Below are 16,920 nucleotides of genomic sequence, written 5' to 3' on the forward strand. Positions count from 1 at the left end.
ACGCCCTGTGCTGCAGTAAACCCTGTGGGGCTAATTGGAACTTTGAAATATTAAAGATGAGCTTCTTAAGCTCCTCACGGGCATACATTTATTCGAGCTGATGTGTCACAGCGATTGAAGTTTCTGGCTTCGTGAACGCTACTTTGGGTGAGCATTTCTTGCTGATTATTCACGCCGCTTTTGTGGTTCCTGGGTGTCTGCCGCGAGCTTCTTCTGAATCCCGAAGCTGTCAATAAATTGTTTTGGAAAGTTCCGGGGGGATGTTCTGTTTAGCGCTGGATAATAAAGCCAATTGTTTAGCCTTAACTTTGTTAGAACGTTTTTGGAATACGATTGCCTAATAAGATTTCTGGATTTTGTACCTCAAGAAGCTGGATCGCAAGATGAAACGAGAACCAGGCATCTGGTGCAAACTCATTTCTTTGATAAATGAACAGTAGAAAACCTCCTGCAGCTCGCTCACTGTGTTTTCAGTTGCTTTACTGAATGAAATCAAAAGAGAAGTCATTTAGTTTAAACTAGCATGGGAGCTGCGTTGCCCAACAGCATATAGTTGGAAGACAACTAAGCTGCAGCTTTAACGTAATTATTCTCATCCCTGCATGCTGGCAAACATCCACACTTGGTCACCAACATGATAACACAGTGCTGTTATATGACATGTATCTAAATGGCTGTAATGCGTTTTGTGTTGTTGTCAGGTTCAGGTGCACACGATGCTGGAATCTGACATCTTAAGTGACTGCCTGGCACGCCAGCATCTCCACAGCTCTGCCTCGTCGCACCAAGAAAACAGCTCACCTTTACCGGCTTTAGATGACTTCACAGGTATGTGCAGATGAAACGGTAGCAGAAGTCTGTGCTTAGCCTCCAGTGCCTCTCTGGAAATGAGCAAAACCCAAAAGAAAAGAGTAATTGCCCAAAACACCTGGGCTGTTAAGCTGTCTCTTTCATTTTCTCCCATGGCCTCATTTGCTCCTTTTCCTTTCCCTCCTCTCTCATTCCTTCGATGATAGCTCATCATGCCAGTGTTTACCTTGTCCAATTACTGGGCACCATGACTGTGGGCAAGTTGGCCTTCACCCCACTTGTCCTTCAGCTTCTCCAAACGGGTTTTCCAGCCAAGCTCTTTTTCTTTCCATTTCAATGGCTGAACCAGAATCAAGAAGCTGTCAGGTACACTGAGGCTCAGTTGGCCAAAGACAGTGGAGAGCGTCCAGGAAAGCTGTCCATGTCTATTACTTCAGACTACTCGCCGTTTTACTCAGAAGACTTTGAGGGAAAAGCCTCAAGCGGCACGCTATGAGCTATGTTTAGTCAGGGTGAAACAAGCATGTCAGTGTTTAATTTTGAAAAAATCCCAGGAGGACTTTTTCTTATCTCAAATGGCCAAATGTTATAGCCTGAAAACTGCTTTCTGTTGTGGTATACTAGGTGGATTTATGGTGACACACACTATCATTGTCAGCTTGGCTTAAAACCTAGTGCTGACAGCTTACTGATTGCATGCAGGTACAAGTTACAGATTTAAATGAACAGTATGAAACTATATTTTTGATATTGAGCATTCAGCCCCTGTAGGCTTGAAATGTGGCTCTGAAAGGTTTACAGAAAAATGGATTACGCTGACCATGGAAACTCCTCAAAGTCTGCTTGCAACATAGTCTAATCCCCATCTGTCCATATGTGCACAGTGTCTAATATACTTGTATTTACACCAGAAATTGTTTTTCTATAGCACATTGAGTTGCTCATCAGTGGGGGGAAAATGTCACTACTGCATGATAATTTGGAAGAGTTTCATTTAACTATAAATTGAGTATTTTAATATTTTCGACAGTTTTGTTTGCCTACAAGGAGCCAGACTTTCTTGCCATGTTTTAAAGTGGTCTTGAGCAATAATTCTCTAGGCTTTCTAAAGGTCTTTCAAAGCTTTTCTTTGAACATTGGCTGCTTTTTTTGTTACTCATTTTTAGTCCAATCCTTGTAAAAGGGACCTAATTGAATCAGTGTTGTGTCTACACAGACAACTTTGCAAAGAACCCATTTTAAATTATGTCTGCAGGCACCTTGGTAACAACAATCTGTTGCAAAAACATAATTTCTTCCCAAACTTAACAAACACACCCACCAAATGTTAGGAAATACCTAACACAGGACTTGAGAGGAAAATCTAACCCCTCAGGTGATCCATCTACTGTTCACTGAAGCCTCATCAGAAATGTGAAGAGAGGCTGAGGTATGCCAAATTACTCAGTAACTGGACTGAAGATCACTGGCAACAGCTGTTATTGGGAAAAGAATACGAATTAGAGTTTTATTGGCCTTTCAGTATTTATGGAGGAGGTCAGTAGAGCGGTACAAACATCCCTACAGCCGTCTGTAAAACATGGAGGAGGCTCTGTCATGGTCTGGGGCTGCTTCTCAGCCAGCGGTGTTGGGGCGCTTGTCAAAATTGAATGATTGCAGAAGAGTACAGTCAGATTTTAATCCACCATGTTATACCATCTGCAAAGCATCTGACTGATATTAGTTCAATTTTTCACCATGAAAATTATTGCGGACAGTAGAAGCATACCTGGATAGAAGAGCCAACAGTGGAGCACTATCAGTCATGGACTGACTTCCTCAGAGCCCAAACATCACCATTCTTGAAGCAGTGTTGCATTATCTTGACAGAGAAAGGAACAAGAGGCAGCCAACATCCAAAGATCTTTGAATGTCCTTCCAGAAGCCTGGAGAGCCGTTTCTGAAGACTACTTAAAGAAATTGCAAGACAGCTTGAGAGAATTCAGGCTGTGCTGAAAAATAAAGTGCAACACTGAGTAGAGTCAGCCTTTCATTTCTTTATATTTTATTGGTGTTTGTTATAATACAATTCAATACAGCTTGAACCCAGTGAAAATCATCATTACAGGTAGTGATGTGATAGTGATGTAGTAGGAAGATTTAACGGCACAGATGCTCAGCAACTTTTATTTATATATCAATCAATCAATCCATTTATTTATAAGGTCATTTAAAAACAACACAGGTTGACCAAAGTGCTGTACATAGTAAAAAAGTAAAAAAGTAGAAGAAACCCACACAAAGAACAAAGTAAAACACAATTTTAACACAATTAAAAGGTAGAGAGTAAAAATGTGTTTTCAGATGGGTTTTAAAAATGTTGGAAAGATCCTAATTTCAAGAGGCAGACTGTTCCAAAGTTTGGGCGCAGCTATCGCAAAGGCCCAGTCTCCTCAGTTTTTCAGCCTGCTTCTCAGCTGACCTGAGAGTTCTATTTGGAGTATTTTTAGTTAACAAATCAGAGAGGTATGACGGAGCTAATCCATTTAGAGATTTAAAAACAAGCAATAAAATCTTAAAATCAATTCTACAACGTCCTGGAAGCCAGTGTAAACAAGCCAAGACTGGGGAAATATGGTCATGTTTACGAGTGCCTGTCAAGAGTATGAAAATATATGAAAATAACCAGAGTACAGCCAGTTAGCAACTAGTTGAGTTAAGCCTCGACTGACAGGAAAGGTGTTGCAGGCTGACACAGATTTATTGCAACACCCTGGTAGTCTTTCTGCATTTCTAAATGCCAGTTATCTTAAAACATTCACCAGTCTGTCTAAAACTAATCAAAGTCGTTCTGTCTGACTGTGATTGTTTGTGCAATTGCTGTGCAATTGAAAGTATTTACCCAGTGTATGCACACTCAGCCTCCGGGCAACCAGTTAGTTGCCACAACTACTTGCGGTCGATCTCTGACAGCAAAAGATGTGAGAATGAAAAGCATTGCAACACTTCCTAAACTTTTGGTGTTTGGAAATCTTGGCTACATGTAATTTGGCGTTGAAGTGAAATACGTTGCAGTTGAAGTTTCTAATGATTCTAATGTTAACTCCTACTCTATTGTAACTGTTATATACATCATCCAACCTTTGCTGCAGAGACCTCAGACTAGATGTGGGACCAGATGTGGAGGTGGATGCTCAAAATGTTTGGTGGAGCAGATTTACTGAGGTTATCTGTGGCTCTCTTTCAGGTGTGTACTCAAACAGCAGCAGCACCGCCCACAGTCGGGGGAATTCAGAGTTTCTGCCCCCATCAGCAGACTCGAGGTATCCAGGCCTGGAGGGAAACTTTGATGCTAATAGCCCAATATCTTCATTAACAAGCCCGGGGAGCATGAGAGAGGGGTGAGTGTAAGATCAGAGCAAGTTCAAGTTAAATGCGGTGCATCCCCTGAGCATTTATTTATTTATTCATACAACGAAACTGGACTGGAAACAGTCCACTTAGTTTTTATAGCAGAGTAATAGATGTTTAGTGACTTGCTTATGGGCAGCAGTGGCAGTAGTTAAATCTGATGGAAGTTTATCTTCCCCAAGGTTGCATCTTGTTGCACCATTGTGAATATTTTCTTTCATATAATAAAAAGCAAAGAAACATCTATCATTTTTAATTTCTACACTGTCATGTATTTCAACATTGGGCTGCTTTTATTTCTTGGGAAGGAGATTACTTTACTGACATTTAACAATAAAACAAGAGGCAAACGTAAAATAGTCAGTTCATCCAAATCACAAAAATAAAGAAAAGACATATTTTCCTACTTACCCCTCGTGGTGTCTGGCAAGGTTTTCAGTTATCTGCTGCTGGGATTTCTGCTGCCAACTCACTACAGTGGAGCTGAATAAGATCTCATGTGGCAGTTTTTATTCAGAGTTATTTTCTACTATAGATAAAAATAGTGAAAACTAACAGACCTCAATTTTATGCTCCTTTCTGTATCCTTTTCAAGGATTCGCCCCCAAAACCTCTGCTTTTATATGTCCTAAACGTATTGTTTAAACATATCTGGCATGTATTAAAGTGTTTCTAAGCTGCTTAACACTTCTGAGCAGTCCGGCTCTGTTCCATATCAAACACTGAAGCTTCAAAGTGATACTAAAGATTTCACAGTCATTTTGTTTTGCTTTCCCTCATCTCTGATTTCTAGAAAAAGCCAGAGAGATCTGAGCTTGTGCATTCTTGAATAAACCAGAGACATTATCACCAGAGATGGAGTTATGGCTTTGTGGTCGCACTGATTGGGTAGTTGGAGACCACAGAACTTATGTGCACTGTAAGCTGAGACAAATTTTCTCTAGGCAAGTATAAAAGTAGAAGTGAGACTAAAAAGATACAGCTGAAAGCCTCCAGGGCTGCAGTTTCTGGACAATAGGGCCTAAAATTATTGGTCATTGAAGGTTTGCCCATAAAGTAACTTTTATTGGCACTATAGTAAAAACAAAAACAGTCTGTCTAATAAAATAGCATCAATAAAGGCCAGAATAACATTTTTGTGGTTTAATAAATGATATAAAATATTACCATATAATGCACATTGTTTCATATGAAATTCTTCCAATATTTCCAAGGGTTGTTTTCAAGTGGCCTTTCAGTGTTTGGCTTAAATGTTAAGATTGGTTGTTTTCTCTGAGCACTGATTTCAACAGGTTTAAGCTTTAGAGTTCATCATTGACCCTTAGGGTTGAAATGAAAGTAGCAAAAGGTCTACTATGTATAGTTGTGACTTTTCCAGAAAGGCAGGCAGAGGAAATGCTGCCCAATTCATCAGCGAGAAAAGTGGACTAGACAAAAACATATCCTTCCATGATTTTGTGCCACTTGTCTTTTATTTATGCCGACAGCCTCGTGTGTCTTACTTTACTTAGACCGTTTACTTAGACCACTTAGAAGTGCAATTAATTAGAACTCCTTCACTGATAATACCTGAGTGTGATACAATACAGCTGATTTAAATAGCTAAATTACCTCCTTAGCGTGTCTTGAAGTTTTCCAGAGGCCTGGTAATGAACTAATCATTTGATTCAGGTTTGTTGACCCAGGGTAATATATCTAAAACCTGCAGGACACCGGCCCTTGAGGCCTGGAGTTCTCCACCCCTGGTTTATGGGATACATATTGACATGTAAGCCAACCTCACTTCTATCCCTTAGTGATATTGTGCAAACTGCAAAAGTAGTCTGCATGTTTAAGTAATGGCGAATCCACTGATTAGAATTGAAGCTGAAGAAGGTTTTTTATTTTTTATTTTTTGGTCAATGTCATCTTTTTGGAAAGGATTCAGATTTGACCCTGACTGCAGCACATTGCTAAAGCAAAGTGCATTGTATTGATTAGACACATATCTGAGATTGTTTATGGAAATGCTTAGTGATTTTTAAAATGTAAGAAATATGTATCAATGGAAATTTGTCTCAACGACGAAGCTTTTTTTATTGTAAGATCTTTATTTTTTTTTCTTATGATTACAAATGAAAAAAGTCCACTTCTGGTTTTCAGATATTCTTACACGTTACGATTAGTTGTTCCTCTTTGAAAACTACTCAAGAAGGTATTGTATTGGTAGTGATAAAACTACATCATAAATGTATGTGTGCCAGCCACAGGCCTTGGGTTGAGGAGATTGTATTGTGTCGGTCAACCAATATATATACAAGAAAACACAGAATTTGTAAGTACTATTTGATCTGGATTTCATCACATATTTCACTTCTAAAACCAGTTTAAAGTTTACAAAACAAATACAGATTTTAATAAATCAAACATTTGGATGCTTTTGTGCATTTTTAGGAACTTTGCTCACCTCTCTCAGAATCTCTCCGCCTTCCTAAAATGTGCAGCTACAGTAGAGCTTCCATGAAGCTATGCACAATCCGTCCATTGACGTCTCTTTATAGCAGCGGAGGATGTCATTGAATCCCACTGGTGCCCACAGTATATGACAACCTGCCAAAGCTAATACCAGACAAGCACTTGATTTTCCACAAAATGACTTAGACGAGAGACGTTAAACACGTGAAAGTAAATTATCTTTTCTTCATGGTGCAGGCAGCATCATGCTCTGACCTCATAGGGAGGCCAATGTTTACTCTGGCTGTAATGAGCCATTTTGACGTCTTTTAATAATTTACAGAGGCCCGCAGTGAGGCTTGTCCATCAGTTTAGTATTTGTGATGCACAGTGTTTGTATATATTGTGCGGTTGGAAGAGAGAGGTAGCGTGGTGCTGGATTTGCATTTTTTTGCAGCAGCGTGTCCATCAGATACAGGCACACTAACCAGGATAGCGCTCACACAGAAACACTATTATACACGTTGAAGGAAGGCGATGTAATGAAGTTTATTTTGCAGAAACTCCAAGTGACATTGGACCTAAATAGCCGCTTTAAGTGAAATCCTTCACTTTTTTTACTTGCTGTAGCTCTAAAATGAAATGCTTGTGCTGTAGTTTCCCTAAGCACTTAGTGGTAGCACTTAGATCCCATTAAATCTCCATCTGTATTGCACAGATTTAACGTAATCCCCTGTGATCCATTAAATCCATATCACCGAAATACTTTCAAAATTCAAATTCGAAACATCAGGTTTGTGATCATAAGCTGGCACCAATTAAATGCAGCACAATGCGCGGAAGATCTTAAATTCTGCAAGCTGGATTCCTTTCATTCTGCATAAGCAGTAAGGATGGCAGCTGTAGTTAGTAAGAAAAACATGAGTCCTGCAGAGGGTCAGTTGGTAAAATATGATCAGACAAAAAGTTTCCTGAGGTTTACTGACAGCCGCGTCCTCAGCCCTGGGCCCTCGGTAAGCTCGTGCATGTGAGCAGTTGGGCACACCGGCCACAAAGTGACAGATCGACCCAGCACAGCTCAGACATCTCAACTATGTTGTTGCAACATTACAAGAATGTAAGCCGTGGCGCAGACGGCGTTGTTTATAGTTAAGGTCAGCGCTGATGGTTCAGGGGCCAGTGAGGGGAAATTCAAAGATGTGTTGAATTCTTTTGCCTTGCAGTCATTGCAGCACATTCATTTCAACAGCCACGCTATATCAAAGGCCACGTTGTTTACATAATACTATACAAAACCTGGATTTTATTACCTCGGGAAGCCACAGCCATCTGTAAGTTATATCAGTTTGGGTTTCAAAAAGTCCTTCTGATTAATTTTGGCTTTTATTGTATTTCTCCAATGAAAGCAGAGACTGTTAACTTAAATGTAATAGCATCTGACATGGGAAATGGGTAATAAAGAGACTTGGGGATGATAAATGAGAGATATGTAAAGAAATCTCCAAACATTTCCTCTTTTTATAGCTGATCAGATGCGAAAATATACGATGTTCAGGCCAGCAGCCATCGGTATCTCTGACAAGGCCTGGCTTGTTTATGAAGCCCACTAAAAGTCTTCCAGCAGAAACCAGTGCTGTTTGGCTCTCTGGGGACCAATATGCTGCAGTACATCATCCAGGAAAGCCTTCAGGCCACATGAAATGCTGAGAGTGGGCTCTTTGAAGGTGGAAGGGGGGCACTTGAATACCGTACGGGGTTTTTTTGTTTTTTTTTTTCAGCTGCGTATCTCCTTAGAGAGAAATTCTGCTGCCTTTCTTTCTTCTCGTCGACTTGGCTCCACTGACTCATTCGTTTCCATGTTGAGTCAGAGTGTTTGTGCACAGTCAGCACATTCTTGCAGCAAAGAGATGGATACAGCTCTCTGCAGCACATTACCCTCCTGAGGTGGAAACGCTTTCTTATACAAACTGCACTGTTTGCAGAAGAGAAGTGTTTACATGTTTCTGATGTATACAGCGGTCAGCTGATGTTTATCTGATTTAATTACCTGAAAACCTCGTGCCCTGGATTCATTGTATCAGAGTCAGTGTTGTTGCTTACATTGATTGAAATAATTTTCACAATTTAGTTTAATACAACTAAGATTGAAGTTCCATCAATCAGAGAGTTACAACATCATTATCGTTTTACCATAATATTTATTGGCTTGGAAAACTTGTGTTGAATTTTATGGTGCTTAACAAACGCTGATATACATCTCAGTGTGACAGAAACTTTCAGCAGTTCAGCAGAAGTGAAGGTCAGGCCAAAAACAGCATTAGTGTAGAAACAGGCCGGGCTGAGTCAGTCACATACAGGATCAATTCTCTGGAAACTTCATTTCCACTTTAAAAAAAATAATAATAATTTTTGAGTTAAACCATCAAACCTGTCACTTTCAACTTGTACTTAGATTTGGTCTTTAAATGGCTTCAGTAGGACCTGTTGACACGTAGCACTCCATCACTATGATGAATGTGGTCAGTGTTTATTCATTTTAACACTGAAACACACGCAGTAATCAGTACTGGAGTTTAAAGTTAACCGTGTTTGTGGAGAATAGTTTGATGTTACTAACTTTAGAAATCTTAAGTCATCTCTTATTTCTTTATGGTTTACTTCCAAGGAGCTGGACTTTCTTGTAATTATTTAAAGTGCTCTTGAGCAACAGTTCTGCAGTTTCTGGAGGTCTTTAAAAAAAAATTTCAAAGAACTATTAACTGAAAACTTATCTCAATGTGGTGTGGAGTGTGTCCTTAACCTCCTAAGACCTGAACTCTTTCATGGCATATTTTTTTTAAATTTTCTTTGCTATTTGGGCTGATTGGAACCTGATGAATATAAAAACAAAGAATTACCAGATTTATTTATTTTTTTACCTGATTTTTGTTTCTTTGAAAAATTAGATCCACTTATGAGGACATTCGTCTTAAATTTCAGTAGAACGGTGGCAGTATAATGTCCTCGTAAGTGGATATCAGGCCCTTGCAGAGTAAAATTTAGTATTGTGGTCTAGACAACCCAAAATGTGATGTCCACATATGTGGACACCAGGTCCTAGGAGGTTAAGCAAACTGGTCCAGTTTTGCCTAAAAAAACAAAAGGAAAAGTGATGGGCCTAAAAATGATCTACGGCAGTTTCTGAAAGTCATGTCCTTAAGAAATATTTAAAAAATCTACCAAAGACCTGATGCACGACCTGAAAAAGGCATCTGGCCCATCAGTTGATCCATCGACTGTTATCTGTCTACTTGAGAATAATCAGGAATGATTTCACTGGTTGGATGTCTGTGAAGAAGCCATTTATAAGGAAGGTGAGCAAGCAGAAAAGGTGGTCATCTGTGGCAGCAGGGCTTAATCCAAAATTGGCCTGGTGGTTGGTTGTCTGGTTGTTGGGGTTTTCTCCACATTGCTGTAGAGTCTTTACCTTACAGTATAAAGCGCTTTGAGGAAACTGTTTTTGTGATTTGATGCTAGATAAATGTTTATGTTGTGCGTTTCCAGGAACAGACCAGCTTCCTTGTTTGTGTCCGCTGACGTGATCCCAGCGAGTCCCTGCTCAGACAGAGTGGACGTCCGGCTGCAGGGCTTCCAGAAAACCTACAACCACCAACAGCAAGTGTTCTCGCAGCAACACGGTACAGACAACATCAAGTCAAGTAATGTGAGGGAGGCGTGTGTTCAATGCCATGCTTCATCTTCGTCTACTCTGTGGTTCTCCTAGGCTGCCTGTATGGAGAGGGAAAGATGGCTCAGGCACCCAGCGATGGAGGTTTTGAGCCTGCAAGTTACTTCACCAACCAGCCCGCCTCCCACTCTACAGGTGAGACGTCAACTACACAAATGTAGCTTGTTGCTAACTATATTTGTGGTAACCTGTAGTTTTATTTCAGAGCTGAAATAAGCTTTCTAATGTGATTTTAAAAAGATCTATATAGCTGATAATTATCTGACTAAAGAGTAAAACTTTACTGAGGCTAATAGCTTTTTATCCGCTTGTTGTCCATTTGGTCAAATGAAGGTTTTTAGAGCCTTTTTACTAAAAGCAGCTACTGAAAGTGACACTATAAGAACAGTGGGAGCAAACTGAGACTAAACATTCACTGAGCAGACAGATAAACAGTGAGCTGTGGTAGGTTTTAAAATTGCCTCATGGTTTCCATGCTGTTATTTGATGCCATTTATTATAAAACATTGATTATAGTTGCTCAAACAATTATGAAGGCAACTATCTGTTTGCATTTTTTTTAAAACCTCCAACTAAACTCTTTCCCATATGTAATAATAAAACCTTTCACATTTAAATAACTCATTTGCTGTGTTGTTGTTTTTTCCTTCTGTCAGGGTTTGACTTGCTGCAGGACCTGCAGGGTCAGGCGGGGGGCGGTTACTCCTTGCCTCCCTGCCCAGACGACAGCTTCCTCTTCCAGGCAGGTGGTGTCGACCGCTGCCTCAGTCAGATTTACTCCGTCTATCTGGACTCGTGATGGACACCCAGAAATATTCTATGCAGCATGAATGCGACAGCTGACAATCACTCACTTGTGTATATATATATCTAAGGATCATTTTATCAGCATTGTTCCTTTTTTGGCAAGAGAAAAAGCCAGTGGGAGTTTAAATGGTACAAAAATAACTAGAGGCTGAAAAACTCTTGTTAAGCTGTGGATCTGTGGACAAAAAAACAAATGGCCAAAAGGGAAAATCACAGAGAGACAGTACTGTGCAAGAGTCTTGACCCACCCAACATTTCTTTATATTTCACTAGCAAAATGGGAAATAGGCAATGCCATTTGTTGAAATGTTCAAAGATATAAGGCAGAAACAGTGTTTGCAGATTTTTGAAAAGCTTGAAAGTCAATATCTGGTATGACGCTTTCATTTAATTTCTTTAAGTAGTCTTTAGGAAATGTCCTCCAGACTTCCTGAAGAACATTTAAAGCTTTTCTTTGGATGTTTGCTGCATTGAGCTCTGTGCTCTGTCTACATGATCCCACACTGTTTCAGTAATGTTGAAACAGGGAGCCCAGTTCATGACCGATACTGTTCCGTTGTGTGTTTTTCCATTCAGGTAAGCTTTTACTGCATCTTCAGTGTGTTTGGGAGCGTTGCCACTAAGATGATTATCAGATGGTACTGAATGGTGGACCGAAATCTGACAGTATCAGATCTGACAGGATCCCCAAGGGCATGTCTGTCAGATGATAATACTATTACTAGAATAGCGTTATAAGCCTGCCACTTCTTCGTTTGGCCCTTGCTTGTTCAGTTCCCTAAAATTCTTTAAAGATGCTGCTCAGAGGTCAGTGTAAAGTGGCTTAATAAACAAAAACATTCCTGTGAAAATGCTCAGGTACAAGCTCTAACCAGTGTCCAAAGAAAAATGTTGAAAGACTTTCAGAAAGCCTGGAGGGCTATTGCTCAAGAGCACTTTAAAGATTACAAGAGTGTTTGGCTGCTTGGAAGTAAAGTATAATGAAATTAGGAGTTGGTCAAGATTTCTGCACAGTATTCTCAGTAGCAAAGTAGCAATGACTTTTTTTTTTCTAAATTCAAAAATGACCACAACATTTGTGTTTTCTGGATAGAAGGAGCTGCAGACTTCATTTTATTTGTCTTTGTCTCCAAGGTTGATCTTAGCTAGTGAGGACACTTCTGCCTCTGCAGTGGCTTGGTTTGTAGGAGATAATCAAAGAAGTAATCCATAATGCAATGCTACCCAACCTCGTGTGGGTACACAAAGTGGAATGTAGAAGATGATTACAAAGACATCAGTAAAACGAAACATCCACATTCACAAAATGTTCTAATTTCATATTTTCTTGTTGTTTGTGTGTAAATATATTTTTTTTAATGTTTGCAGTCCTCACAGTGATTTAGATAAAACAGTGGAGGTTCGAGAATAACTCAAAGACATAAAGTTGTAAATAAAACGCTCAGATTCAGCTTTTTAATTCAACACATTCAGCAGTTTAAACATTTCAAAGCTTAGTCCAGCGTTTGGGAGAGATTCTTGCTGTGTGTTTATCTGGGTTACATAAGAAGACCGATAACTCTTTCTTGTTGTTGTATTAACTATGAAGCTACAGCTACCAGCTGGTTAGCTGAGTGCGGGATAAAGACTGGAAACAGCTAGCATGGGTCTAACAAAAGCAATAAAATGGACCTAAAAAACATCCACAGAAGATGCTTTCAGCTGCTCCCTTCTTTCCAAGGGGAGGCGTAGCAAATGGTTCCAACCATTTCCTCCTGATAATCAGTCTATTCATTTATGTTTCCAATGATATCTCATGTGTTTGTGTGGCCTCTGATCCAAAGAGACAGGAAATCACAATAAAGTTAAACTGAAAGATACTTTTTTCCTGTAGTTCTCAGGAGGATATACACTCGGCTTTGCTGATGCAGTGTCCCTCCCACATTCATCCAGGCTTGGTTCTGGCACTGAGGGAGTACACTGGCTTGAGTCACTAGAAGCTGGGTTTGTGTCTCCTCCCAGTCTTAATTTTTTTTTTTGTATGTATGTAAAACAAATGAGTCGACCACAAAAATGCTCAGTTGAATGTCTGAATAGAAATCTATAAACTGGGAGTCTTAACATTTAGATGTGCTGTGAAGGGAAACAGAGGTTTATGGTTGCATGCCATCACGTGGACAGAATGAAATCTTTCAATTTTCCAGATTTTTCTTGATATGAAATCTTTAACACACAAAATGCTACTTTCAGCTACTCCCTTACTGATCACGTTAACAGGAAGCATGTAAACAAACATTGTGCTTGAATCATCACAAATGAATACAAATGTAGGAAAGCCTACACAATATCACTGTTGCTATAATGTGTTTTCACTTATTCAAAGCAAATCCATGTATGGAACCTCTGACATTTATAGTTTTATAAACATAGCCCACATCCTGTACAGCTGCAGTTTATGATGTCCTTGCCTGTAGCTACAGGTAGCACCTCAGTCAGTTACACAGAGGCCTATCAACAAATGTTGGTATTAAATATCCTGGACACTTAAAAAAAAATGTTGACATTAAGGTATTTTTAAACCTTTAGATTTTCTTTTCTCTAGGCTGTGGGCATTAAAATGGTCTTTTTAATGATCAGTGTTCATACATAAAATGACTCAAATCAGCTACTTTATGGACGTATTTAATCCAGACCTTTTGATGATGGTGTTTAAAGTGTGCACATTACCGCCACTGTGCAACAGAAATGCTTTTTCTGCAGACGTCTTGAGGGGGTGTCACAACACGTAACATCTGTTTCCAAAATGTCCAAACTGCTTTACTACAACATCTGTATTCATCATGTGAAAAAGCTTGTTTTTTCTTTCAGAAACACAATGACTGGAAAAGAGCAGCAGTAAAACTGTAAATTCTTTTCTGTATCTTGGCAGAGGGTTAATTTGGTCTGACAATAATTAGATCCTCTAGGAGTGTAGTGGTTTACACATTTTCCTAATAAGTAAAGAAAGTGTCTTCTCCCAGTTTGAGACTGGGAAGCACAACAGGAAGGGCATCAAGTGTTTAAAGATATCTCAGACAATCAAACTACCTGCTGTGGTGACTCCTTATGAATAAAAGAGCAGCTGAAAGTAGCTTTTTAATAGAGCAGTGGAAGTTGTTTCATTTTATCCCGTTCATATGTGTGTGAAGTCAAAAGGATGAATTTTAGCATGCTTTATGGTGTGCACAACATTATTCTGTCTCAAGGAGGAAGCTTGGAAAACATTTTAAAGCTGTATGAAGCTATTTCCAGTCCTCGTGTGAAGCTAACCTAACCCAGCTGCAGCCTTACACTAAACAGTCATCATATGTAGCTCGCAACAAGAAAGACATCATCTGAAGATAATAATTTACTCCTTTAAGGTCATAGTGTGTGTTTGTGAGTAACCAGATTATCTTGTATCTGCAGTGTCAATGAGCAAACTCACTCTGCTTGTGACTAGAGGGGAAACTGCAGCAGATACCCAAAACAGGGCTGCTGTATAGAAATGTTCCAGAAATGTCACAAAGGGGAGTTGATGTTGATGAAACAAACAAAACTATACAATAAACTGCACTAAAATAAAGTTATTCTCAAAAACAGGACAGCAGTATAATCGTGTGACTCGTTTCTTCAGCGCGCTGCCTTTTATGTGTTTATTGTACAGTTTCAATCAGTGTTATTTTCAGTGTTTACAGTATCTTCTCTGCACTCTTTTCTGTCTCGGCTTAGAGACTTTGAGAAAATGACCAACCAGAAAATGTTTACACTGATTTTGTAGTAATTCAGAGTTTTCTTATTGAACTGTATAAAAATGCATCTGTCTTTTATACCAAAATAAAAAGAATCTGTTTGTATTTGCTTGTTTTTGTTGTGGCTGTTTTAAGTACTGAATCAGTGCATGTTCTGCATTTTAGTGTGAAATGTGACAAACAATGATTGTAATTCTTAATTTTGTTATTTTGGGTTTTGTGATTCCATGTTTAGAAGTGGATGATCTTGGTTGGGTAATGCTGCCATCTACTGGATCAGCTGGATCAAGTTCATTCCCACTCTAAATTGTAAGACTTTTGAAAGGTTACTAGCTACATTTCATAGAGCAATAGTCATAAGAAAATGGTTTTAGAACATGAAATTATTAGATTGTGCTGCGTTAGAAACAAAAAACACAAGTACACATACTTCAGATTATTTTCAATCAAATTATTTATTTCTGCATCCCTCCAGTTCATCTCAGTCATCTCAAGGTGCTTAATATTGTATTAGCGTTCCTGCATGACCAACTACTTGGTGATGGTGCATTGAAGAGAACTCCCTGAACCAGCTTAAAGAGGGGCAATCATCTGCCATGACCGAATGGAGGAGGATCAACAAATAAGACAAAACACAAAACTACAGGCAAGAGCAGAGAAAAGTTACAGTAGTGCCATATAAACGCACTAGGAGTGAAAAGAGGAGAATTGGTGCATCATGGGAAGTCGCCCAGCAGGTTGGGCCTACAGCAGCACAGCTAATGCCACAGTCACATTAGAACAAAGCAACCAATCGGTCTGAATTTATAAGTCAGACAGCAGTTATTTGCTAACCTTTGTCTGTCTCCCACCAGCTTACCTTTACAACTGGCCACCCAAAGGTTTAGGATTTAGCATGTGGCACATTCACAATCTCTGGGCCACCCGCTGCAACTATTTGCAATCAGTTGCCAAATGCAACCACGAATTGTTCCTAGTTGCAATGAATTAGCCATTCATTTTTTAGTCTAGTGTGATTGATTCATAAATGATCATCCAGAATCTTCATGAAAAATGAAAGCTTTGAGTCTAATCTTAAAAGTAGAGAGGGTGTATGTCTCTGAGCTGGTTGCATAGGACAGAGGCCTAACACCTGAATCCTTTCTCTAGAAACTCTAGGAACCAACAACAAGCCTGCAGTCTGAGAGCAAAGTGCTCAGGTTAGCTAAAATGATATTGTGAGGCCTTTAAGGTATGACAGGGCCAGATTACTCAGCACTTCTCCCTTTGTAGTCCTCTGTTAATACACTTCCTGCAGGATTTAGCAGCACTAGCCATGTAATCAATTCAGCTGCTCTTCATCAGAGTTAAGACGATGTTACATAGAGGTCAGGAAGTCGGGAAGTTCATATTAAAAAGACAAATGCAGGAAAACAGAGTGAGGCAGGTCCGGGAAGAGAAGCTGATAGCTCAAAAGGCTTCAATTAAATATATAGAAACCAGGTCTAATAGTCAAAATATACTGTAATGACGATGTTACCGTCTACTACAGTAGGGGGCGACTTGCACCTTTAGTCTAACCACAGTAAACCTAAAGACGAGGAAGTAAAGTTGCCCATGAGCAGTCACGTAATTTCCTGCAACCTGTGGAGGTAACTGTCGCGGAGGTCCGTCTGCATCTGTTTTTGTTTTCTCACAGCGGTAAGAATATTTTCTAAAGTTACGTTACATTAAACTTGAATATACCGAAGAATCAAGTGTGTGACAGTCTTAAAGTGTTAAACCTGTCAAAGCGAGTGTTTGTTTTTAGCTGTCAGCGCTTGAGATAATCACGCATGCGCAGACCAGAACGTCCTTTATTGGTCACAGCTGATTGGTGTAGAAAAAGGTTCTTCAATACTTTATCTGAATTGATAGACACTTTAAATATTTACTGGTTTGACGGGGTTTTGTTATATTAGTGTGAATTTGAAGGTTGTGTGTGTGTGTGTGTGTGTGTGTGTGTGTGTGTGTGTGTGTGTGTGT

At 39.5% G+C, this 16,920-nt stretch overlaps 1 protein-coding gene and 1 long non-coding RNA gene across 2 annotated transcripts in view; both read left to right on the forward strand.

Moving 5' to 3' along the window:
- The window catches only part of LOC102306697 (zinc finger protein GLIS1), a 64,392-nt gene extending 48,723 nt beyond the window's left edge, over positions 1-15,669 (forward strand). Inside the window, exons 6-10 of the mRNA XM_005924537.2 lie at positions 702-828; positions 4,037-4,190; positions 10,177-10,310; positions 10,397-10,495; positions 11,017-15,669. Of these exons, the coding sequence (XP_005924599.1) occupies positions 702-828; positions 4,037-4,190; positions 10,177-10,310; positions 10,397-10,495; positions 11,017-11,159 (657 nt within the window). The 3' untranslated portion in view covers positions 11,160-15,669. The remainder of the gene's footprint in view (positions 1-701; positions 829-4,036; positions 4,191-10,176; positions 10,311-10,396; positions 10,496-11,016) is intronic.
- Positions 15,670-16,207: 538 nt separating this feature from the next.
- LOC102307624 overlaps positions 16,208-16,920 on the forward strand; it is a 3,476-nt gene continuing 2,763 nt past the window's right edge. Inside the window, exon 1 of the long non-coding RNA XR_315951.3 lies at positions 16,208-16,596. This is a non-coding gene — a long non-coding RNA (uncharacterized LOC102307624). The remainder of the gene's footprint in view (positions 16,597-16,920) is intronic.

Source organism: Haplochromis burtoni, unplaced genomic scaffold (assembly GCF_018398535.1).
Source record: "Haplochromis burtoni strain Fernald_Lab_line unplaced genomic scaffold, NCSU_Asbu1 Contig_78, whole genome shotgun sequence".
NCBI classification, from domain to species: Eukaryota; Metazoa; Chordata; class Actinopteri; order Cichliformes; family Cichlidae; genus Haplochromis; species Haplochromis burtoni.